Source organism: Mizuhopecten yessoensis, unplaced genomic scaffold, assembly GCF_002113885.1.
Source record: "Mizuhopecten yessoensis strain PY_sf001 unplaced genomic scaffold, ASM211388v2 scaffold1429, whole genome shotgun sequence".
NCBI lineage: Eukaryota > Metazoa > Mollusca > Bivalvia > Pectinida > Pectinidae > Mizuhopecten > Mizuhopecten yessoensis.
In genome coordinates this window covers 436,561-464,365 of record NW_018404042.1, presented here as the reverse complement: position 1 = coordinate 464,365, position 27,805 = coordinate 436,561, and the positions used below count along the sequence as shown (strand labels likewise).

At 39.2% G+C, this 27,805-nt stretch overlaps 1 protein-coding gene across 8 annotated transcripts in view; it reads right to left on the bottom strand.

The window, feature by feature from the left end:
- Positions 1 to 27,805, bottom strand: part of LOC110462155 (nucleolysin TIAR-like) — a 290,371-nt gene that overhangs the window by 228,281 nt on the left and 34,285 nt on the right. For 7 of the 8 annotated variants that reach the window (XR_002464240.1, XR_002464241.1, XR_002464243.1 and 4 more), the window contains exons 5-6: positions 13,979 to 14,014; positions 2,149 to 2,244 (exon numbers count right to left, since the gene is read on the bottom strand). Coding sequence is in view for 3 of the 8 variants with exons in the window: in XM_021516014.1 (XP_021371689.1) it covers positions 2,149 to 2,244; positions 13,979 to 14,014 (132 nt within the window). In the remaining 5 variants the exon portion in view is untranslated. Of the gene's footprint in view, positions 1 to 2,148; positions 2,245 to 13,978; positions 14,015 to 25,627; positions 25,872 to 27,805 lie in introns of those variants that run through there. The other variant, XR_002464245.1, reaches the window with a different exon arrangement.

The window sequence follows — 27,805 nt, the reverse complement described above, 5'->3', positions numbered from 1 at the left end:
CAAACTTGGAAGTGAAGGTGACTGTCAGAAATTGATCTCATTACCGAACTATTGATTCTCTATGGACTCAAATTGATATCCTGGGAGGCAAATAAAGACTGATAGATAAATTTCAATTTAAAATTCCTAAACTTATCGCTGGAAAAATTGAAATGTAATATATCTATGCCTCAGCAATGTAGACTTGAAACTTAGTTAGGGAGGCAACAGGGGGAAAGCACTACGGTTAAAAAAACTGTATTCTTTCTATTGGCTTTATCACTGAGCAATGGGATATGATGGGACACTATAAACCTCACTTTCTGGATTTCCGGCGTTTCATTTTAATTGAAACCCAGATCTAATTACAGTTAACCTTTAGAATAAACAGGTATAACTGTATTGCCTACAAATATGATTTCTTCAAATTACGACTGCATCACTTCATAGTCTCATTGGTTGCTCTCGTAGTTCGGAGTTTTATTTAAAACAGAATCTATCACCTGTTCTGGAACGTGACTTCAAGCATGTGCTACCTACAGAACAGCATCAATATCTTAATAGTAAAATATATACAGTATCTGGATCAGATGGCTATGTCACTTCAATCCAAAAGTTATCGTGATATATTGTGACATTTGAAATCTTGTAATACATTGTGATAGTACTACCGAAATTGAAGGTAATGCTTTACTCAGATGTATTTGTGCAGACTCCTCTGACGCTTTTCCATGATTCCTCACCAGATGATCATTTATGTTGGCGATGTTGCTGCTATATCTGTCCTATATACAACCCCACAGAGGATTGCTCCATGAATGTATAACCTCTATAGCACTCTGAACAAGACAACCACTGTGATATTAGGCATATAGCCTATACTATATCTGTCCTATATACAACCCCACAGAGGATTGCTCCATGAATGTATTACCTCTATAGCATTCTGAACAAGACAACCATTGTGACATTAGGCATATAGCCTACACTATATCTGTCCTATATACAACACCACAGAGGATTGCTCCATGAATGTATAACCTCTATAGCATTCTGAACAAGACAACCACTGTGACATTAGGCATATAGCCTACTCTAGGCTTTTACAAGTCACATGTTCAAGAGATCAGCAGAGTGCTTGAAAGTCTTCTATAATTGTTACAAACATTCATGTGATGTTGACCAACAAGTCAGGATGGAATAAATGAACAAATCAGCAAAGTGCTTGAAAGTCTTGCATAATTGTTACAAACATTTATAAGATGCTGACTGACAATATCATCTAATATCAATTATTCAAATTTTGGTACCAACGTACTGATCTGACCACAAACGGAATGTAACTTATAGATACTACAATATTAGCGATACATCACTTATTGAAAGCTTTGTTAGAAGGTAGGAAATATTTGTAAAACAAACATATATATTATCTACCCCTGCTTCTGCATTGAAAAAAAATAGAGATAAATGCAAAAGTAAAGTAAAGTAAATGTTGGGTCACAGTGACCTACTTTTGACAAATCGGTGTAGTACTCATCAAGATGTGTTCACACAAAGTTGGATGTATGTTGGCCTTCTAGTATTAGAGCTAAATGCAACTTCTAACCAAGATGTAAAGATGGTGCACCGACGACCGGCGGAAAAGACAAACCCTCGCTGCAGCATAAAACAATAAATCTTCCTGCTTAGAAAAATCTTGAAACGGTGATAACGCACAGTTGTATAGAAAATATTTATCATAACATCATAAACACAGGCTCAGGTGTGAAATTGTGGGGTTTTTTCAATGTACACTTGTTTGGAAATACCCAATCCCAGTCGGCTGATTCGAAAATCCAGTAAGTATACAATATGCTGGTATCTCATTCTGTTGCATAAAAAAGTCATACACTGACATTTTCACTCAGTTCTTAAATTACCAAGACAACTCTCACGATAATTCAACGGTTCGCACATTACACAAACGTTTGTGGGAACAACAAAACCATGCTGAACAGTTTGATTTAGACTTTCCCACGGTGCTGTGACATTTTGTAAATCACTGATTAAACTTCTACTTAATGAGTTATAGTGTCATTAACAAAAGCAAAAAGGTTGTCTTTCGCTAAAATAAAACGTGCAGCTTCTGTTCTGGGTTCGAGAAGTTTGTCAAGGGAGGTAACTCACCCTTCCCATGCACATCCTTTTGTTCATGGCGGAGAGAGCTGAAGCAGCCGACGAGTGGTCGTAGAACTCCACGAAGCAGTAGGGGTCAGTCCCTGTCTGTAACATAAAACACAAACAAATTAACATATCTAAAAATAACATTTCACGGTCAGGGTCAGTCCCTGTCTGTTACATAAAACACACAAAAATTAACATATCTAAAAATAACATTTCAGGGTCAGTGTCAGTTTTTAATGAACGATAAAACTCCAAAATACTAACGCATCTTAGAATTAACAACATTTCCGGGTTAGTATCACTCTGTAACAATTGCACAGGAGAATTGGAGGATATGAATATTTTAATTAGGAATCAAAACAAAGCCACCCAGAGGTTCCGTTGCTAAATTCCACATCAGGTTTAGAGAAACCTCTGCACTCCATTCTTACATAATGACGAACTCTTTTCTCCGAAATATTATCTGTGATTTTGGTAAACATTGACATATAGATTTTTGAAAATATCAAATAACTGTCACACAATTGAAAAGTACTCAAAATTATTTATCCATTTATAAGGTTTGAACAAAACATTAAAATGTAAGACATTTTTATTTTAACATTAAAACAAAAAACAAGAGTACAAATTACTTTTATTTTATTTAGCTATAGAAAATGTAATTGAGGCATGCAAAGGCCTCATAGTAATTGATCAAAATAATACTGAACATTTTTCTGCTTTATTTTAAGAACCACCAACAATTTTCTGTCTCCAATATACATCTTCAACATCACTCTGGCACCAGGTTTACACAGAAAATTGTCCGAGGCTGAGGCTTCCACGATCTGATAGACTTTCATTCAAGTCAAGATAAAATCCAGAAGCACTGCCAAACAGTGTCAAGAAGCATTCTATATTTCAAAGTATAATTCATTAAATGCCATAATTCTACAAGTCTGTTTGAAGAATGTTTGTAGCATTGGTGCCCAAAATCAATTGTATTGAGGCGACCAACCCATTGTACAGGTCTCCAGAATGTTTGTAATATTGAGGCCCTCCAACCCATTGTACAGGTCTCCAGAATGTTTGTAATATTGAGGTCTCCAACCCATTGTACAGGTTTCCAGAATGTTTGTAATATTGAGGCGACCAACCCATTGTACAGGTCTCCAGAATGTTTGTAATATTGAGGCCTCCAACCCATTGTACAGGGCTCCAGAATGTTTGTAATATTGAGGCCTCCAACCCATTTTACAGGTCTCCAGAATGTTTGTAATATTGAGGCCTCCAACTCATTGTACAGGTCTCCAGAATGTTTGTAATATTGAGGCCTCCAACCCAATGTACAGGTCTCCAGAATGTTTGTAATATTGAGATCTCCAACACATTGTACAGGTCTCAAGAATGCTTGTAATATTGAGATCTCCAACCCATTGTACAGGTCTCAAGATTGCTTGTAATATTGATATGCTTAACGTAATTTGCATGTCTCAGACTCTTTGTTCCTATCATAAATATTGAACACCCTGTTTAAAAGATACATCACCAACTCATAATAAAAATTGTCTGTAAAAAACTCTTCTTTTATGAAAGTGTCATAGACTATACAGCCCACAAATATGAAGGAAGGAAATAAATATTTCATAATGTGCAAACTGAAAAATATCCCAATATTATTCCAATTATATAAATCTATTTTTGTGTGTGCGAGGTTTGATATTACCTAAATACAAAAGTGACTTTCAACAAATTTTCAATTCAGTTGATAGAATTTTACATTTTTTTTTTTTTTCAATGTAATAAAATGATCCTTTATTGACCTTGTTTATCTTTCAGTGTCTTTTGTTGACCTGGAGTGATACCCTTTTCAGACCCAATTTAAGGCAGTCGCAGAACAACAAGAAATAATTACTGATGGACAGCTAGGTTTGCACCTGGTGACCCCATTATTAGACATGGCAGTTTGCAGACAGGAGCCAGCGCCTGTGAGATTGTCACAGGTCTGGCATTTTTGTACAGAGCAGATTGTCGTAGATCGGTCGACCAATCGGGACCCCTGGGTGCTGTTTGTCACTAGTAAATATGTTTTATGTAGATTTGAGGATTTCCCATTCCCTTCCTATGAAAATTCACAAGAAAGGCACTGTCAATTAAATTTTCTACGCCTTTAATTGAATTCTCCTTCCTACAATTACATCGTAATATCCATGGCTACTTTTTCCACCAGAGCCTCTTGGCGTCTGCCATGCTGTTTTTTATCTTCTAAATTTAAAATGATAAACCTGCAGGGAGATTGGAAACATTGCAGATTGTCTGTAACTGTTTCTAACAAAACACAATCATTTACATTTAAATTTTAATCAAAGCCTTTTCTCCATACTTCAGAAAGAGAAAACGTGCACAATTCATTACAAGAGTCAGTATTTGTGTAGAACAGTTTATAGTAGACGTTTTAACACAGGCCAATCCATTACTGTATGGTGTGTGGAGTCACTACACCCCCGGCCCACCCAGCACCACAGTCTGATTACAACATCCTACTTAGTGTACTAGGCCTACTTTACAACAGAAAGTGTTCACAAATGCTGTTAATTTCTTGGAACATTAACTTTTATCTTCTTTTACATCAGCCACTGAAGAGGACTAGAAAACTGAGAGGTCAGAAAGGGCCCCACCATGTGCCTGATGGTAACCCCAACCCTCAATTGTCTATTTTTAGTAACAGTGACCTTGACCTTTTTGCACATGCCTGTAAGTTAGGCATAACACCAAGTTGACATATCTTTGACCTTTTCTTAACTTTGACCTCTCCATCCCTGTTTGACCTTTTGTAAACTCTGACCTCTCTGTCCATTTGACCTTTTGTAAACTTTGACCTCTCCATCCCTGTTTGACCTTTTGTAAACTTTGACCTCTCTTGTCCCTGTTTGACCTTTGGTAAACTTTGACCTCTTCGTCCCTGTCAGCTAATTATATCATCAGGTTGACATCTCTCTGAACGTTTGTTAACTTATACCTCTTCGTCCCTGTGAGCCAGGTATATCATCAGGTTGACCCTTTTCAAACTCTGACCTCTTTGTCCCTAGCAACAGGTTGATCCGTCATGAATTTTTCTCCATTTTGATATAAATGGCATTTGTTTGTCATGAAGTGGACACACACTGTTTGTCATTGTCTTGAAGTCCCATGACATAGTTTAAGCTGACCAAGTCTTTCCAAGCCCAGTACCGACAACATACTTTAAGCCATCTATAGGACCTTCCCCCTCCTCGCGATAAATCAAACCTCACCTCTTAATTGGCACATCTATAACTATGTACCAGCATAATGTTCTCAAAATTGAATTTTCCTCCATTGTATTCAACTTTAATTGATGTGAAGCTCAAATCGGAATTAAATTTCACTTGAGGAATTGTGAGGATTATAGGATTTTAATCTACTTAGGGCGTGGGGAGGACACATCTTGATAGCACCAACACTGCCGAGTGACATGGCCATTTTTCTCTCACAATTACCCCATTGGTTGAATGCATTCATACTCATTATATTAATGGGTGATATATTCATTCTCGTTGCTTGTTTTACCCAAGACCCACTGTCCTGATTGACCCCGACCATTTGACTCCCGCAGGACCTACGTGTCGCTGTGTCAACCACCCCATGATGTACCATGGCCATTCCTCACAGCCCCGTGAAGATTTACAGGTTTGCGTTAAACATTGTACCCAACGCTGTCGTTAATCTCAATCAGGCGGAGGTTTGGGGTCGGCTTGGTGGTAATGGTGCATCACTGCACAACATTCCTTCTGCTTTACGCGACACTACCAGGAATGTGTAGCTTACCACCGTAAGTAGATCCAGACTGGAAACGACACCTCCCACCTGAGGTGGCATCCTACTGGGGCCGTCACCCTAAAAATCGGTATCAGGTTAGGAAGACTGTACACTATAGTTAAACATATAGCTAGACACATGCTTCTTTTTTTTAAATCTTGGTTAACAACCAGTAACAGCTAATCAAAATGCCCAGAATCTCTAAGTGACCAGCAAACTAAATGACAAAATCTGGGGTTTGTTAGTCTATATCCTAAATTAGTCTACTCATGTCCTACATTAGTCTACCCATGTCCTACATTAGTCTGCCCATGTCCTACATTAGTTTACCCATGTCCTACATTAGTCTACCCATATCCTAAATTAGTCTACCGATGTCCTACATTATTCTACCCATGTCCTACATTAGTCTAACCATGTCCTACATTAGTCTGCCCATGTCCTACATTAGTTTACCCATGTCCTACATTAGTCTACCCATGTCCTACATTAGTCTGCCCATGTCCTACATTAGTCTACCCAAATCCTACATCAGTCTACCCATGTCTGACATTAGTCTACCCATGTCCTACATTAGTCTACCCATGTCTGACATTAGTCTACCCATGTCTGACATTAGTCTACCATGTCCTACATTAGTCTACCCAAATCCTACATTAGTCTACCCAAATCCTACATTAGTCTACTCATGTCTGACATTAGTCTACTCATGTCCCACATTAGTCTTCCATGTCCTACATTAGTCTACCCATGTCCTACATTAGTCTACTCATATCCTACATTAGTCTACTCATATCCTACATTAGTCTACCATGTCCTACATTAGTCTACCATGTCCGACATTAGTCTACCCATGTCCTACATTAGTCTTCCCATGTCCTACATTAGTCTATCCATGTCTGACATTAGTCTACCCATGTCTGACATTAGTCTTCCCATGTCCTACATCAGTCTACCCATGTCTGACATTAGTCTACCCATGTCTGACATTAGTCTTCCCATGTCCTACATCAGTCTTCCCATGTCCTACATTAGTCTATCCATGTCTGACATTAGTCTACCCATGTCTGACATTAGTCTTCCCATGTCCTACATCAGTCTACCCATGTCTGACATTAGTCTATACATGTCCTATATTAGTCTATCCATGTCCTACATCAGTCTACCCATGTCCTACATTAGTCTATACATGTCCTATATTAGTCTATCCATGTCCTACATCAGTCTTCCCATGTCCTACATTAGTTTACCCATGTCCTACATTAGTCTACCATGTCCTACATTAGTCTACCATGTCCTACATTAGTCTACCCAAATCCTACATCAGTCTACCCATGTCTGACATTAGTCTACCCATGTCTGACATTAGTCTACCCATGTCCTACATTAGTCTACCATGTCTGACATTAGTCTACCCATGTCCTACATTAGTCTACCATGTCTGACATTAGTCTACCCATGTCCTACATTAGTCTACCATGTCTGACATTAGTCTACCCATGTCCTACATTAGTCTACCATGTCTGACATTAGTCTACCCATGTCCTACATTAGTCTACCATGTCTGACATTAGTCTACCCATGTCCTACATTAGTCTACCCATGTCCTGCATTACTCTACTCATGTCCCACATTACTCTACCATGTCCTACATTAGTCTACCCATGTCCTACATTAGTCTACCATGTCCTACATTAGTCTACTCATGTCCCACATTTGTCTACCATGTCCTACATAAGTCTACCCATGTCCTACATCAGTCTACCCATGTCTGACATTAGTCTACCCATGTCCTACATTACTCTACCATGTCCTACATTAGTCTACCCATGTTTGACATTAGTCTACCCATGTCTGGCATTAGTCTACCCAAATCCTACATTAGTCTACTCATGTCCCACAGTTGTCTACCATGTCCTACATAAGTCTTCCCATGTCCTACATCAGTCTACCCATGTCTGAAATTAGTCTCCCCATGTCTGACATTAGTCTACCATGTCCTACATTAGTCTACCCATATCCTAAATTAGTCTACTCATATCCTACATTAGTCTACTCATATCCTACATTAGTCTACCATGTCCTACCTTAGTCTACCATGTCCCACATTCGTCTACCATGTCCTACATTAGTCTATCATGTCCTACATTAGTCTACCCATGTCTGACATTAGTCTACCATGTCTGACATTAGTCTACCAATGTCCTACATTAGTCTACCCATGTCCTACATTAGTCTGCCCATGTCCTACATTAGTCTACCATGTCCTACATTAGTCTACCCATGTTCTACATTAGTCTACCCATGTCCTACATTAGTCTACCCATGTCCTACATAAGTCTACCATGTCCTACATTAATCTACCATGTCCTACATTAGTCTACCCATGTCCTACATTAGTCTGGACATTGGTAGACTAATGTCAGACATGGTAGACTAATGTCTGACATGGTAGATTAATGTAGGACATGGGTAGACTAATGGAGGACATGGGTAGACTAATGTAGGACATTAGTCTACCATGTCCTACATTACTCTACCCATGTCCTACATTTGTCTACCATGTCCTACATTTGTCTTCCATGTCCGACATTAGTCTTCCCATGTCCTACATTACTCTACCATATCCTACATTAGTCTACCATGTCCTACCTGTCCTACATTAGTCTGCCCATGTCCTGCATTAGTCTACCATGTCCTACATTTTTCTACCATGTCCGACATTAGTCTACCCATGTCCCACATTAGTCTACCCATGTCCTACATTACTCTACCCATGTCCTACATTAGTCTGCCGATGTCCTACATTAGTCTACCATGTCCTACCTGTCCTACATTAGTCTGCCCATGTCCTGCATTAGTCTACCATGTCCTACATTTATCTACCATGTCCGACATTAGTCTACCCATGTCCCACATTAGTCTACCCATGTCCTACATTAGTCGACCCATGTCCTACATTAGTCTACCATGTCTTACATTTGTCTACCATGTCCGACATTAGTCTACCCATATCCTACATTAGTCTACTCATATCCTACATTAGTCTACCCATGTCCTACATTAGTCTACCATGTCAGACATTAGTCTACCATGTCCGACATTAGTCTACCCATGTCCTACAATAGTCTACCCATGTCCTACATTAGTCTACTCCTACATTAGTCTACCCATGTCCTACATTAGTCTTACATGTCCTACATTAGTCTACCATGTCCTACATTAGTCTACCCATGACCTACATTAGTCTTACATGTCCTACATTAGTCTACTATGTCCTACATTAGTCTACCATGTCCTACATTAGTCTACCATGTCCTACATTAGTCTACCCATGTCCTACATTAGTCTACCCATGTTCTACATTAGTCTACCCATGTCCTACATTACTCTCCCATGTCCTACATTACTCTACCATGTCCTACATTAGTCTACCATGTCCTACATTACTCTACCATGTCCTACATTACTCTACCCATGTCCTACATTACTCTACCCATGTCCTACATTAGTCTACCTTGTCCTACATTGGTCTACCATGTCCGACATTAGTCTACCATGTCCGACATTAGTCTACCCATGTCCTACATTACTCTACCCATGTCCTTCATTACTCTACCCATGTCCTACATTTGTCTACCATGTCCGACATTAGTCTACCCATGTCCTACATTACTCTACCATGTCCTACATTAGCCTACCCATGTCCTACATTACTCTACCATGACCTACATTAGTCTACCCATGTCCTACATTATGCTACCATGTCCTACATTAGTCTACCCATGTTCTACATTACTCTACCATGTCCTACATTAGCCTACCCATGTCCTACATTACTCTACCATGGCCTACATTAGTCTACCCATGTCCTACATTTGTCTACCATGTACGACATTAGTCTACCATGTCCGACATCAGTCTACTCATGTCCTACATTACTCTACCATGTCCTAAATTAGTCTACCCATGTCCTACATTAGTCTACCCATGTCCCACATTACTCTACCATGTCCTACATTAGTCAACCCATGTCCTACATTATTCTACCATGTCCTACATTAGTCTACCATGTCCTATATTAGTCTACCCATGTCCTACATTACTCTCCCATGTCCTACATTACTCTACCATGTCCTACTTTAGTCTACCCATGTCCTACATTACTCTATCATGTCCTACATTAGTCTACCCATGCCCTACATTACTCTACCATGTCCTACATTACTCTACCCATGTCCTCCATTACTCTACCCATGTCCTACATTAGTCTACCTTGTCCTACATTGGTCTACCCTGTCCGACATTAGTCTACCATGTCCGACATTAGTCTACCCATGGCCTTCATTAGTCTACCATGTCCTACATTAGTCTACAAATGTCCTACATTAGTCTACCCATGTCCTACATTAGTCTACCCATGTCCTACATTAGTCTACCATGTCCTACATTTGTCTACCATGTCCGACATTAGTCTACCATGTCCTGCATTTGTCTACCATGTCCGACATTAGTCTACCCTGTCCGACATTAGTCTACCCATGGCCTTCATTAGTCTACCATGTCCTACATTAGTCTGTCCATGTCCTACATTAGTCTACCATGTCCTACCTTAGTCTACCATGTCCCACATTCGTCTACCATGTCCTACATTAGTCTATCATGTCCTACATTAGTCTACCCATGTCTGACATTAGTCTATTATGTCCTACATTAGTCTACCAATGTCCTACATTAGTCTACCATGTCCTACATTAGTCTGCCCATGTCCTACATTAGTCTACCATGTCCTATATTAGTCTACCCATGTCCTACATTACTCTACTCATGTCCTTCATTAGTCTACCATGTCCTACATTAGTCTACCCATGTCCTACATTAGTCTTACATGTCCTACATTAGTCTACCATGTCCTACATTAGTCTACCATGTCCTACATTTCTACTCATGTCCTTCATTAGTCTACCATGTCCTACATTAGTCTGCCCATGTCCTGCATTAGTCTACCATGTCCTATATTAGTCTGCCCATGTCCTACATTACTCTACCATGTCCTACATTACTCTACCATGTCCTGCATTTGTCTACCATGTCCGACATTAGTCTACCCATGTCTGACATTAGTCTACCATGTCCTACATTTGTCTACCATGTCCTACATTAGTCTACCCATGTCCTACATTACTCTACCATGTCCTACATTAGTCTACCATGTCCTACATTACTCTACTCATGTCCTACATTAGTCTACCATGTCCTACATTACTCCACCCAGGTCCTACATTAGTCTACCATGTCCTACATTACTCTTCCCATGTCCTACATTAGTCTACCATGTCCTACATTTGTCTACCATGTCCCTACATTTGTCTACCATGTCCGACATTAGTCTACCCATGTCTGACATAAAGTACACATCTTTGTGGGGGAAAATACCTACAGAAACTTGACAGAGATATCTATAAATGGAAACATGACCGACAAAACCATTGATGTCACAATTCATATTTCCTGCAACACCTCTAGCTTGGACCTAAATATTTGTCAATAATCATGATACTGTTTATCTAGCGGAATATGATTATCGTCTGAGCAATCTCTTCAAAATATCAATACTGAAAACTAGCTAATTACTAGGTAGGACACTTCCTTTATTGTATCTCATAATCCGCCCTTCATAACACAACATTCTCTAATGCATGTAAATATAACACAAGCATATGAAAATGACAGAAAAACATTGATCATGAAAAGCTTTATTCCTGTGAATATTAATATCAGTCCTAAAAAAGATTTTGTTTGCTTTCTGTTACAACGTAAGTCAAGTAGTTAATAGGTATTTTGTCTGGATTAGTCAGTCGGTCTTTTTGTTTTTTATGAATCAAACAGAATAGAACTTAAATGTAAACTGCAGTTTTCAAAATACTAAACAAATGAATGTCTGTTATTAAATCCTTTGTTTTGCCTTGTGGTGGCCTTGTCATCAATCTTCTGATATAAAATGTCCCATCAGTTGCACAGTGCTCCTCCCAACCTGCTAAACCAGTAAGTTTTTACCAGCAGTGAGCTGTCTCCATATTGAAATCAACACAACACCAAGCTGGCATTACAGTACATACACTGTTCAAATAGCCTCATTCCATACTTCGTCAGCCATTTCTGTTATTTTCTATTAACGTAAATGTTAACTCAGTCGGTTAGAGCTTAATAGAGCAACAATTTAAGTTCAGGGTTCGAGGTCCAGTCTAGCCCTACTGAATAGTACTCTCAGAACACTTTACTGGTGATCTTTTATTTATTCTTTTTCATAAAAGTCCTACATGAAATAGTTTTCTGTTCAGAAATGATTTATAAGTAAAAATCAGTTTTCATTGCAAAGTATAATTTTTTGGCAGTGGTAAGGGGAGCCTTAACTCATTCACCCCTGGTGACACATTTGAACTCTTCTAATTCAAAGCTTGGTATAGTTCATTATGAAATTTCAGGGGTGAATGAGTTAAAACAGGACCTTGTATAAGGTTGTACAACCTTGAACTATGTTACAGTATGAACTTTTAACTCATTCACCCCTGAAGTTTTTTAATGAACTATTCCAACCTTTGAATTGGATAAGTTCAAATGTGTCTTCAGGGGTGAATGAGTTAAAGACCATGGAGGAAATGAAAAGGACCTATACAGAATGATATATTTTTTTTTAATCAAAACTAGCTATCTCTAGATCAGAATCTTTTTCACAAAAGCAGCATGTTTTTAATGTAGATAATGTTAATCGCTGTGTTGTTGACAACATTGTGATCTATGAAATGGCAAGGTTGCATGCTGGCACACCATTGCAGGCCTCTGGTCGGGTAAAATCAGTGAGCTGTGACACTCCTCTAGTCGGCGCGTAATCGGTGAGCTGTGACAATGTTTGTCTGTATGAGGCAATGACCTCCCAAGACACCCTACAGACATCAGAGCTACAACCAACATGAAAATGGTATTGGGGAACACTAAACCCTGGACAGGCGTTTATATCCCTGTCTGACAATGCACACACCTATACGCTTGTCCGACATGCAAACTACTCCCCTACGTCAATCCAACTGCGCTGCATGCTGCTGTCCAATGGGACGCCAGACAGCAAGCCCCTTCTAAGGCCATCACGCCAACTTGTGTAACCGTATGTCGGGAATATCAGAGGACAATCAACTGGACATAACACAACTGGATAAGTAGAATTAATTTTTGTGTCTAACAAACAAAGTTCCTTTCTGAAGAGAATTTCTGGCCATGCATTTTATAATATTTTAACATAGCACTAATTTATCTTTCAGGAAAAGTGTTGCATAGCATGCCATCAAGTCATTTAAAACACACCTATGCAGTTTCAAAAGGATTTGTGTCAATCAGTTGATGAAGTCCAGACAACCGTTTGACCTTTGATCCGGTGATATGACCGTGACCTTTGGCATAATGGGGAACACGAGCCTGTTACACAGCACATGGTCTAGTGATGATATGCACATCTCAAGCCGTGCACTAGACGACGAGTAAACGGTCATACCAGGGAATGGACAAATGAATAGCATGTCAACATATATTCTAGCCATCCTCCCCATCACTTCGTAAGCAGGTATAATTGTGATGATCCATTATCACATGATTTTGCTTCAAAATGTTTAATAGACTACTTACATGTAAAATACAAAATATATATAAACTTTCTTTACTCTACAACAATTATGAAACAAGTCAATTAAACTTATATCAATCACTCATGTTGGCATGGATGTTGGTGTGCAGGAGGTCTTAATGTGGGAGGAAACCGGAGTACCCAGAAAACCCCAGGTGGTCAGGCAGGTGGACCCATACATTTCACATCAGATCAGGGAATCGACCGCCTTGGTGAAAGGCAAGTGCGCTATCCACTGCTCCACCCAAACCAGGTACTTACATGTACCTGGTCTAAAAAAACATCATATTTATGGAGTACTTACCTCTGCTATGGCTAAAAAGGAATTTATGGACTACTTACCTCTGCTGAGTTGGGTTCCCCTCGTACAGGTGTGGTCTGTAACACATAAGACAGAGAATTAGGGGTGGGGTACAGTACACGGTCCATTATATACAACGTTGTACAGGTAGGGAAGCAGTATCACACCAATGCTGATTAAGCCTTAAAATTAATCCTCCCTAATGTCAATCATTTTACATCCGATTTTTGTTGTTAAAACATTTACTGGAATATAGCACAAACTTAAATTGATTCCATATCCAGAAATCAATGTTTTGAAGACAAAAATGTAAGAAAGTAGTACGATTTTGATTATTCTAGTAATGGGTTGTTCCTTCAGCATTGTAGTGACAACTGCTTGTGTAGGTATACCTAACTATACCAATGTACTCAAGTTAGAAAAAAAAACTGTTTCAAACAAATGTAGCCAAAAAAGAATTTGATTGGTCGGATATATTTTCTGTCATATTTTAAAGTAAGTAAAAATCTTAATGATTCGTCAACATAACTTGCGTCTTGTCTGCATCAAAGCCAACAAAAACTCTGTTGATTTGTTCAAAACACTAAATACATCTTGTCTCTCACAAACCTACCAAAAAGCAGTTCAAATGTTCTCAACATACTTATGCATCTGGTGAATGTCCGTCATACGCCAACAAAGTCATGTTAGTCATTTTGGAAACGAAATCTCATTGACTGGTTCTTATTTACCATGTGTCTTTTCTGTAAGATCCCTTATTTAATTGGACAAAATAAATGGCATGTAAATGATAACTCAATTCATTTAGACAAGAGACATTTTGTCAGTGAAACCTACTTTGATTAGACAAACAAAACATCTAGTCTGTGACACCTACTTTGATTTGACAAGGAGAACATATACCCAGTAAAGTCTAATTTGATTGGATACGAAAAGCATCTAGTCCCTAAAACCTACTTTGATTGGACAAGAAAAGGATCTAGTCAGTGACACCTTCTCTGATTGGACAGGAAAATTATCTAGTCTGTGACACTTACTTTGATTGGACTAGAAAAATGGTAAGCCTGTGACACTATCTTTGATTGGACAGGCAAAACATCAAGTCTGTGACACTAACTTTAATTGGACTAGAAAAATGGTAAGCCTGTGACACTAACTTTGATTGGACAGGCAAAACATCAAGTCTGTGACACTTACTTTGATTGGACTAGAAAAATGGTAAGCCTGTGGCACTAACTTTGATTGGACAAGCAAAACATCAAGTCTGTGACACTAACTTTGATTGGACAAGCAAATCATCAAGTCTGTGACACTAACTTTGATTGGACAAGCAAAACATCAAGTCTGTGATCCAATTTATTGGTCAACTTCTGAATTATTAATCTTTGCAAGCTATATATTTCCCACATCGAAGAAGCAATCAAATAAGCAATGACGAGTCAGACGCTACGTATAGTCTGCATCGTCATTCAACCTCCACATCATCGCTAATCATGTAAGTATATGATAGCAATTTCCTGGACACAAATGTATATCACGCTTTACTACCTGAATAACACATAAGGTAAAATGTCAAGCTATGATGTTTTAAAAAAATAATTAAAACTAAAAACGTTATATGAAATTTGATACAACTATAATTTATTTTCAACATTTTAAGTGTAGCCAGACATTTGTATCGCATCAGTAACAGAGAACTTTCAAATGGACCTACCGATTTATTAACACATCAGTCATATGGATATTTCACTTTTAACACACAAATCATAAACATCCAACCTAAACAAGAGGCCCAGGGGCCTTGATAGCTCACCTGGTATTTTATTTTTCAATTTAAAACCTGCTGAGTACCATTCAGGTTTATCAAAGGAGTACAAGTAACAAAGTTGCATCTTCCATTTATAAATATTCAATTCCCTTTGCCCAAAGATTCTCTAAAACAAGTTTGGTTAGGTTAAAATCCCTTCAACGGTACAGAAGGAGAAGGATCTTTAATGTTTTCCTCTATTTCCCCTAATGGGCCCCACTAATCTGCCCCAAAGAAGGGGAATCCACACACCTCAGTTTAAACAAAATTGATTCTTTTCTCCCTAAGCATGCTTCAGACTGCATTTGGTTTAAATCCCTTCACTTGTATAGTAGGAGAAAAAAAATCCTCTATTTCCCCTATTGGGCCCCGCTCCTATGCCGCCAGAAGGCCCACACCCTCCGTTTATACAAACTTGAGTCTCCTTTGTCCAAAGATGCTCTAGGACAAATTTGGTCAAAATCCTTCAATTGGTTGAGGAGAAGATTTTTAAAGATTTACCTATTTTCCCCTATTTGGCCCCGTCCCTCTGCCCCCAGGGGGACCATACCCTCCGTTCATACAAAACTGAGAACCCTTTGGCCAATGATGCTCCAGACCAAATTTGGTCAAAATCCCTTCATCGGTACAAAAGGAGAAGGATATTTGATGTTTTCCTCTATTTCCCCTAATGGGCCCCACCCATCTGCCCTTAGAAGGAGGCCCACACACCTCAGTTTATACAAAATTGATTCTTTTGTCCCTAATCATGCTTCAGACTGCATTTGGTTAAAATCCCTTCACTTGTATAGCAGGAGAAANAAGAAGAACATTTTTAAAGATTTACCTTTTTTCCCCTTATTTAGCCACGCCCCTCTGCCCCGAGGGGGGGCTATACCATCCGTTTATACAAAACTGAGAACCCTTTGGCCAATGATGCTCCTGACCAAGCTTCAGACTACATTTGGTTTAAATCCCTTCACTTGTATAGTAGGAGAGAAAAAATCCTCTACTTCCCCTATTTGGCCCCGCCCCTCTGCCCCCAAAGAGGCCACACCATCCATTTATACAAACTTGAGTCTCCTTTGTCCAAAGATGCTCTAGGACAAATTTGGTCAAAATCCTTCCATTGGTTGAGAAGAGGAAGATTTTTAAAGATTTACCTATTTTCCCCCTATTTGGCCCCGCCCCTCTGCCCCCAGGGGGGGTTATACCCTCCGTTTATACAAAACTGAAAACCCTTTGGCCAATGATGCTCCTGACCAAATTTGGTCAAAATCCTCTGAGCCATTCAGGACAAGTAGCATTTTAAAGGAAAAAGTTGACGGACGACGGACGCTGCACCATGGGATAAAGCTCACTTGGCCCTTCGGGCCAGGTGAGCTAAAAAGCAATCATGCACAATTTGTTCTATTTTTTAAAAGATGATAATTAACATTTTAATTTGCTCCATCTACTTCACTGTAACTCCTAAAAAACAGGCCCCTCCCTCCACAATACTGTATATATCTACTTCTCTAGTTCACTCTCACTCCTGGAGGAACAAGCCCCCTCCCTCCCACAATACTGTATTGTATCTGCTGTCTTTAATTCACTCCCACTCCTGGAGGAACAAGGCCCCTCCCTCCCACAATACTGTATTGTATCTGTTGTCTCTAATTCACTCCCATTCCTGGAGGAACAGGCCCCCTCCCTCCCACAATACTGTATTGTATCGGCTGTCTTTAATTCACTCCCATTCCTGGAGGAACAGGCCCCTTTCCTCCCACAATACTGTATTGTATCTGCTGTCTTTAATCACTCCCACTCCTGGAGGAACAAGCCCCCTCCCTCCCACAATACTGTATTGTATCTGCTGTCTTTAATTCACTCCCACTCCTGGAGGAACAAGCCCCCTCCCTCCAACAATACTGTATTGTATCTGCTGTCTCTAATTCACTCCCACTTCTGGAGGAACAAGCCCCCTCTCTCCCACAATACTGTATTGTATCTGCTGTCTCTAATTCACTCCCACTCCTGGAGGAACAACCCCCCTCCCACAATACCGTATTGTATCAGCTGTCTCTAATTCACTCCCACTCCTAGAGGAACAAGCCCCCTCCCTCCCACAATACTGTATTGTATCTGCTGTCTCTAATTCACTCTCATTCCTGGAGGAACAAGCCCCCTCTCTCCCACAATACTGTATTGTATCTGCTGTTTATAATTCACTCCCACTCCTGGAGGAACAAGGCCCCTCCCTCCCACAATACCGTATTGTATCTGCTGTCTCTAATTCACTCCCACTCCTGGAGGAACAAGCCCCCTCCCTCCCACAATACTGTATTGTATCTGCTGTCTTTAATTCACACCCACTCCGGGAAGAACAACCCCCCTCCTTCCCACATACTGTATTGTATCTGCTGTCTCTAATTCACTCTCACTCCTGGAGGAACAAGCCCCCTCCCTCCCACAATACTGTATATATCTGCTGTCTCTAATTCACTCCCACTCCTGGAGGAACAAGCCCCATCCACCCACAAAACTGTTTTGTATCTAATCTGATTTCAAAGAATCTAATAAGCTTAAATCACAAGCAAGTGCACCACCAAATTACTTTATCCCTTAATTAACAACAGGTTTGCAATGCCATAGAAAACACAGAAAATCTCCATTCAAGTGGAAAATGCCACACATGAGCAGATTCTGTTGATTACTCTAAAATTCTGCTCATACACTGAAAGTATTGATGTTCACTTCAAATTTATGCCATCTCCGGTACATAAAAAATCCTGAAAAATTGTTAGCAATGGAAATCTAAATTTGATGGCAATACAGTAAAGTACAGAGAGTCTGTTCAGATGCCTTTAACATAATCAATCTGCTTATATCTGATTTGAATTTTAAATAGTTCAAGACCAAGCAGTACAACTACAACTAGAAATTTACAAAAACATATGTCTCCCCTTATTAGCCAATATGCATATTTGGAAGAATAGAAAGGTCACATCAACATTAAGGTGTGTAAATCCTAAACCATTAAACTTTTAAATTATTCTGGTTCATGTAAAATCGTTTGAACAAGTTTCGGCAGATTGTAATCTGGTTCCTCTATTGGCTTATTATTTTTATAAACTAAATATTTGACCTTGAAATTGACCCAGTGACCTTGACATTAAGTCAGTTGACTCCTTGTTAAATTCCAACCAACTTTACTTCATAACGTCATAACAAAATGTTCATCAGTGAAAAGATACAAAATTTGACCTTGATCTTTGACCCAGTGACCTTGACCTTTGGTCAATTGACTCCTTGTTTAACTCTGACCAGCATTGCTTCAAAGTATCAAAACGAAATGTTCACCAGTGAAAAGATACAAAATGTAACCTTCACCTTTGACCCAGTGACCTTGACCTTTGGTCAACTGACTCCTTGTTTAATTCCGACCAACTTTGCTTCAAAGTGTCATAACAAAATGTTCCCCAGTGAAAAGATATTGAATTTGACCTTAATCTTTAACCCAGTGACCTTGACCTTAAGTCAGTTGACTCATGGTTAAATTCCAACCAACTTTGCTTCATAATGTCATAACAAAATGTTCATCAGGGAAAAGATTAGAATTAGTATAGGGCACCCGCATCTTTGATGCGGGGCCCTAATAACATGGAAGTTATGCCGTGGACAAACTTCGCTAGTAAAATTAAACAAAGGGCCATAACTCTGTATGAAGTATCGCACGAGACCTAATTCTAGTGCACTGTACACCTTCTGTGAGTGATGCAGGTATACTTCAAGTTTGATTAAGATATCTTTAATGGTTTAGAAGCTATGCTGTGGACAAACTTCGGTTTTAAAAATAAACAAAGGGCCATAACTCTGTATAAAGTGGGGCATAAAATCTGATTTTGGTTTGAGAAATTCAACCTTTCCAAGATCCAAAAATATGGTAAGTATGGTCAATGAAGGTGAAGGTTTTAAAAATAAACAAAGGGCCATAACTCTGTATATAGTGGGGCATGAGACCTAGTTCCAGTGCACTGCACACCTCCTCATACCTAAAGTTTCATCAAGATATCTTTTACGGTTCAAAAGTTATGGCCCGGACAAGTTGTGATTGGAAGAAAAAGAACCAGAAGAAGAACCAGTACTAATACAATATGTCTCCCTTCATTCGAAGGGGAGACATATTTATAGCGACATCATGCGAACTGATCATGAGTGAGGACAAGATTGACCAGTGTTCAAACTGTTCACACACTCACATCTGTACACACCTGTGCTTACAAGGCTCACAGCTGTGCACACCTGTGCTTATAAGGCTCACAGCTGTGCACAGCTGTGCTTACAAGGCTCACACCTGTGCCCACCTGTGATTATAAGGCTCACAGCTGTGCACAGCTGTGCTTACAAGGCTCACATCTGTGCACACCTGTGCTTACAAGGCTCACACCTGTGCACACCTGTGATTATAAGGCTCACAGCTGTTCACACCTGTGCCAACAAGGTTCATACCTGTGCACACCGGTATACACCTGTGCTTACAAGGCTCACAGCTGTGCACACCTGTGGCAACAAGGTGTACACCTGTGCACACCTGTGCTTATAAGGCTCACAGCTATGCACACCTGTGCCAACAAGGTTCACACCTGTACATACCTGTGCTTACAAGGCTCACACCTGTGCACACCTGTCGACACATGTGCAATATATACACCTTACTACCAAGGTTACACCTGTGCTTACAAGGTCCACACCTGTGCACACCTGTCCACACATGTACAATATATACACCTTACTAACAAGGTCCACACCTGAGCACACCAGTCCACACATGTACAATATATACACCTTACTAACAAGGTCCACACCTGCACTTACAAGGTCCACACCTGTGCATACCTGTCCACACCTGTGCATACCTGTCCACACATGTACAATATATACACCTTACTAACAAGGTCCACACCTGTGTTAACGATGTTTTCTACATGTACTGTATGCAGAAATGAGAACAATTTGTAAGAGCACACATGTAACCCCTCATCAGACCTTACCATATAACCCATTGAGTAAATTTATGGCGAGATACTTTTGTTCATGTCAACAAACAAAAGGTTAGTTAACTTGCAAAAAGTGTTTAACTTATTATGCTTGAACATATGTTAGATGAAACTTTTACTCAATATGTTATCAAGTGGAAATACGCATAACTATTATAACAGCTTCACAAAGACACTGCAGACTTACTCACTACAGATATCACTCCAGTCGACCTGAATCTTTCCGTTTTTATTCTCTCAGCAGATATGTAGCTGAAGATTTGTAAAACCTAACGAGACATAAATAAGATGCACTCAAAACAATACCCCTCAATTTTCTCCAAAATGTTGAGGGGGAAAAAAGTGAAGAATTTAACAATAATACATGAGAGTACTTGCTAAAATCTGAACTCCTGTCCGTTAAGTATGGAGTGGATAGGAAATGACTCTGGTGCAAAAGTTAACAGCTAAAACAACAGCCGTTCTTGTGTTTTACTTTGATTCATTGATACCTTTTATCCCGATTCGACTTTACATAGGTGGCACCACACACCGATGTGTACCAGTTTAAAGCAGAACTCACCACAGTGCTATAATGACACTGGACTTATTAACCCACAACAACCACATCACAGCTCTGATTGGACAAACAATCTTTGTACAAATGGAAATCTTTTTTTAAAAAGGCTACACATCTTGTACAACACTCTAGTAAAATGTACATTTTTTTTCTTCAGTACTAAAAAATAAATCGAAAGACGACAATGTCAACAATACTTTCGACGGCTGGTGGAGTATTTACTGACAAAACCTTACACTCTACCCGTTGCAGTAAGATCACAACAAACGGCACCAGTAGGTTTCTGGAAGACCAACCATATTTACAAGAAGAAGAAATATTAAAACAGAAACAGTTTTCAAACAGAAACAGTTTTCTCCATCAATTTCATCCTGTTGTCAAATTTTTCAGATTTAATTGTGAAGCTGTCATTTCGTTCCAACGTAGCCCAGAGACTCTGATTTTCCCTGTACTATAGCGTTCCACTTCCACAAATTAATTTTATCTTTCAGGAAAGATTTAAAAAAAAAAGTTTAATCTGAATTCTATAGGGACATTATCAGTGCCTGGGAAAATGGCGGTATGGCCCTGTAACAGGAAGCCAGGGGTCCCAGCAGGAGGCTCGCCTGGTAACGTTTCCATTCTGATTATCCCTGCATGGCTCACAAACCGGCTTTTACGCAACTTATAAAAGTCATTGTTGAAATACCCTCATTCCTAATTCCAATGGGAGTGCTAATTGACAACTTAACACAGTTGATTATAATGACATATCAGTGTGATAAAATCCTTGTATTTAGGAAGTCAAAAATGTAAAAGAGGTATATTTTAATCGAGAGATGAAAATAAAACACTTAAATTTGGTAAGAATTCAAGATAACCAAATTTCCACAAAAATCGTTTAACAAAAATGTAAAATGAAGTGACGATATGGCAGTACAATATCAGCTGTGGCGACAAGTCTCACGAGGAAATAAAACATTTGATGCCCACACATAACTAAATCTCCTGCGTAAAGCCCTCTCCATGCTGCGTAGGTTTTCTTCTTCATTTTTGGGTAATATTTTTCTGCAGTTACATAACTGGTCATGAAGTTGACTCCGCTGCCAGCTTACTTTTTGTCAAGATTTCCTGCTAAAAGAAATGTACTACTGTGCATCGTACCACTCTCGACATTTACTGGTGGCGACAGTCAGAGGCCTCATGTTTTACTACTTTAACTTTGTAGCTCTTCTTTTTTATACAAAAAAATCCAAACATGTAGACTGGGATTTAAGGCAATCTTTTTAACAGCCAAAAAAAGTTCAATAACTGAAGCAATACAGAAAATTTCCCAGTTGTAATAATTCTTTTAGGAGATTCTGTTGATTCTGCTTTTTTGTACAATCAGAATTACCTCCCTTGAAAAAGTCTGCAACTGTTGTGTATGACATTTGTGGTGTGACACTGATTCTTTGTTATGTCTGGCATTGTTTAACACTATGAGTTGATTGTTTCATAATTATCAAATACCTTAGCTCAAATTCCCTTTTTTTCTGGTAGGAATTGGATGACATTATGTTGTGTTGCCATATTTTCCCCTTCAACCGTGTTTGTTAAGCATTTTTACCTACTGGTGGCTAAGGTTGGTATTGGCAGGTCTGTTTCCTACTGGTGGCTAAGGTTGGTATTGGCAGGTCTGTTACCTACTGGCGGCTAAGGTTGGTATTGGCAGGTCTGTTACCTACTGGTGGCAAGGGTTGATATTGGCAGGTCTGTTACCTACTGGTGGCTGAGGTTGGTATTGGCAGGTCTGTTACCTACTGGTGGCTAAGGTTGGTATTGGCAGGTCTCTTAGCATCTTTCTGAAATATCCCCATGCTCTCCTATCGTGGTGGTTTGAACAAATCCTCCTTCTGTTGTTTTTTAATTCTTTTGAGTTCGTTGATGTCAGTTTGGGTTCCAAACAATTGTCAATAACTGACCTCAAAATGATATGTAGGTGATTTGCTGCCATCCTTGGGGAAATGTTGTTGATTTTGCCATGAAAGCCTTCTAAACAGTTTGCTATCCTGCTTGTGTTTGCTATATACTTCCTCATATTTACATCTTCAACATATATGAGCTGACTTTGCTTCTACTTACAAATTGTCCTAATGTGTATGGTCCTAAATTCCATGACAAGATTGACATACCACAATGTCCTACCCTTGTAATGTCCTAGGTTCCATGACAATAAGGACATACCACAAAGTTCTATTTGCGTATGGTCCTAAATTCCATGGCAACAAGGACATACCACAATGTCCTAACTGTGTATGGTCCTAACTTCCATGGCAACAAGGACATACCACAATGTCCTAATCGTGTATGGTCCTAACTTCCATGGCAACAAGGATATACCTCAATGTCCTAACTGTGTATGGTCCTAGGTTCCATGACAACTAGGATATACCTCAATGTCCTAACTGTGTATGGTCCTAGGTTCCATGACAACTAGGATATACCTCAATGTCCTAACTGTGTATGGTCCTAGGTTCCATGACAACTAGGATATACCTCAATGTCCTAACTGTGTATGGTCCTAGGTTCCATGACAACTAGGATATACCTCAATGTCCTAACTGTGTATGGTCCTAGGTTCCATGACAACTAGGATATACCTCAATGTCCTAACTGTGTATGGTCCTAGGTTCCATGACAACTAGGATATACCTCAATGTCCTAACTGTGCAAGGTTATGGGTGTCCATGACAACATGGACAAACCACAATGTTCTAACTTTGTATGGCCCTAGTTTCCATGGCAACAATGGCATACCTCAATGTCAAAACTCTAGGTGCTTGGCAATGAGCATATACTGCATGTCCCGACCTGTGAAGGCCCCATGTGTACACAATGAGGAGTCACAACAAGTTTATTCTAAAAGAAAGTTCAAGGTTTCAAAAATGCATTACAACAAAATCCTACCTGTATCAGATCCTAGGTGTCCATAATGACATGGATACCTAACAAAATCCTACCTGTATCAGATCCCAGGTTTCCATAACGACATAGAGATCTAAAAAAATCCTACCTGTATCAGATCCTAGGTTTCCATAACGACATGGATACCTAACAAAATCCTACCTGTATCAGATCCCAGGTTTTCATAACGACATGGAGATCTAAACAAATCCTAACTGTATCAGATCCCAGGTTTTCATAATGACAGAGATCTAATAAAATCACCTGTATCAGATCCCAGGTTTCCATAACGACATGGATACCTAACAAAGTCCTACCTGAATCAGATCCCAGGTTTCCATAACGACATGGATACCTAACAAAATCCTACCTGTATCAGATCCCAGGTTTCCATAACGACATGGATACCTAACAAAGTCCTACCTGAATCAGATCCCAGGTTTCCATAACGACATGGATACCTAACAAAATCCTACCTGTATCAAATCCCAGGTTTCCATAATGACATGGATACCTAACAAAGTCCTACCTGAGCACACCAGTCGGTTTCCTGGATACCTTGCGTACCTGTATCAAATCCCAGGTTTCCATAACGACATAGAGACCTAACAAAATCCTACTTGTATCAGATCCCAGGGTTCCATAACGACATGGAGAACTAACAAAATCCTACCTGAATCAGATCCCAGGTTTCCATAACGACATAGAGATCTAACAAAATCCTACTTGTATCAGATCCCAGGTTTCCATAACGACATGGAGATCTAACAAAATCCTACCTGTATCAGATCCCAGGTTTCCATAACGACATGGATACCTAACAAAGTCCTACCTGTATCAGATCCCAGGTTTCCATAATGACATGGATACCTAACAAAATCCTACCTGTATCAAATCCCAGGTTTCCATAACGACATGGATACCTAACAAAGTCCTACCTGAGTCAGATCCCAGGTTTCCATAACGACATGGATACCTAACAAAGTCCTACCTGAATCAGATCCCAGGTTTCCATAACGACATGGATCCCTAACAAAATCCTACCTGTATCAGATCCCAGGATTCCATAACGAAATGGATACCTAACAAAATCCTACCTGAATCAGATCCCAGGTTTCCATGACGACATGGATACCTAACAAAATCCTACCTGTATCAGATCCCAGGTTTCCATTATGACAGAGATCTAATAAAATCCTACCTGTATCAGATCCCAGGTTTTCATAACGACATGGATACCTAACAAAATCCTACCTGTATCAGATCCCCGGTTTCCATAATGACATGGATACCTAACAAAATCCTACCTGTATCAGATCCCAGGTTTCCATAACGACATCCTACCTGTACCAGATCCCAGGTTTCCATAACGACATCCTACCTGTGTTAAATCCCAGGTGTTCATTAGTACTCCGAGATCAGTAAAAGGCAGGTGAGGGTCGAGGGAGGACAGAGTCAAGTCACAGGGCAGTTTAGACAGAGAGATGGCAGTGGGCAGGAGACCAGCCATGACCCCACCGTTACTGGGTCAGCGGGTAAACTAGAGTTGACCTGTAAACTCCATATTAGGAAGAGGTGGCACTCCTGTTATACCGACACCTCAATACACAACCTGCATCACCCAGGACATAAGCTGCACATTTTCCCACAGCTTTTGTTTATTTTTTTGGTGATATTTTGTGTCAGCGGTGGCACATCATGTGCTCATTGTTACTTATTCCCTATGTTTTCGTTTAGTCAGCTTACATTTAATTCGCAAAACATCTACACAAGTATTTCAAATTCAAATCATACAAAATATTTGAAGAAAAAATTCTTCCCCACAATACCAGACTTCAGTATTTCGAAATTCATCGAGTAAAGCTTCAGACATGAAAAACTCATAGATTATTTCAAACATATATGTTAATGTAGCAACCTAACTAATTTTGACAAAACAATAGAGTTGACATTCACAGGCTAGCAGCTGTTGTTACCATGCCCTCCCCTTGTCATTTCATAATTCACTGATTGAGTAGATTCCACCAGAGGGTACGAATGATACATTTACCAGTGTATTTACGGTATGTCATGATCTGCACTCGTGTAACACCACAATGAAAAATAATCACAAGTTTTAAATTTCATACACCTATAAAATAATTGTTCATCATGAAACAATTCCACATTTAAAAAACAAAATAGTCTTCACACGAGATCAAATGAACGATGAGCCTATCTGTCAGTGCCCAGGAGTCATCCTCTTTATTCATGCATCATCTAACTTTTCATTTCCATGAGCTAAGCCTCCTACAATTCGGTTGAAATCTGTCCAGTAGTTTGGGAAAAGACGTCAATCGAAGTATAAACTATCTAATTTTAAGGATGATAACCCCTTTATTTGTATGACACTGATCCCTATGGACTAAGGGTGCTACTTGCACAATAGGGTTCAGTTCTGCTCAGCAGCTTTAGAACATATCACTCAGCAGTACTGACCATTCTAACGTATCACTCGGCACTACTGACCATTTCTAACATATCACTCAGCAGTAATGACCATTTCTAACATACACATTCATAAGGTACTGTACTTTGGAATAAAATGGTGACGCCAAAATTTGAGCAGTTTTTTGCTGAAAATTTGATAGTTTAATTTTGGTGCAAGAAATTTTTGATCATTGAATAACCCTAAACCATAACCCTGTTTACTAGTGATGGGCTGATGATCCATTATAATCGAAAATTGGTCAGTTTGTCCTTTCCGATTCCGAATGTCGATTACAAATTCTATTATCAACATAATCGATTCTTCATTAAAATCAAAGTGTTAAATGTTTTCAATGTAAAAAGTGTATTGAAAGTCATACAGTCTTATGATTTTTACTATATGATTGATAAAACTGCATGAGAACTGCTTGTAACCCATTCATTATAACGAAACCTAGTGTGTGGTTAACACCTGTCTGTTGATGTTATGGTAGTGTTCTCGCTTTATTTGGGTATTCTGTAATTGGTTTGACAGAAATGAATCAAGAACGACAATTCTCGCACCACCAAGTCTACCTCAGAATTTATAACACTCTTTTCTCTTTGTTATAAGATACGTAATTTGTGGCTTCAATTCATCCATCAATACCTTTTAAATAGATATTAACTTAAAAGCAATATAAATTACCGCAAGCTTTCAGTCAACTTTGTCACTGGACTCGTAACGAGCTACAGAATTTGATTTGATATTTGCCCAAAATTCAAGAACTAATTTGTTCCATCTAACATATTTCAGATAATGCATCTGTAATGATTGAACCATCACTTATCTTTCGCCATTACACCTAGGTGTTTTATTTTCAGTTTTATTTTAACGCTCTCCGGGAACAAGATGGATATCTTAGATGCTGTTTTAGATGTTTCAGGATTTATAATTGCCAAAAGCAAAACAATAATTTGTCAATTATCGATCAAAACTTTACACCTAAGCCAACTGACTATTCAAACAATGAAATTACATTATCAATAATAGATCTAGAATAACCACTGATACTTCACTTTACAGAGAGGTGTATTTATTATACATGTC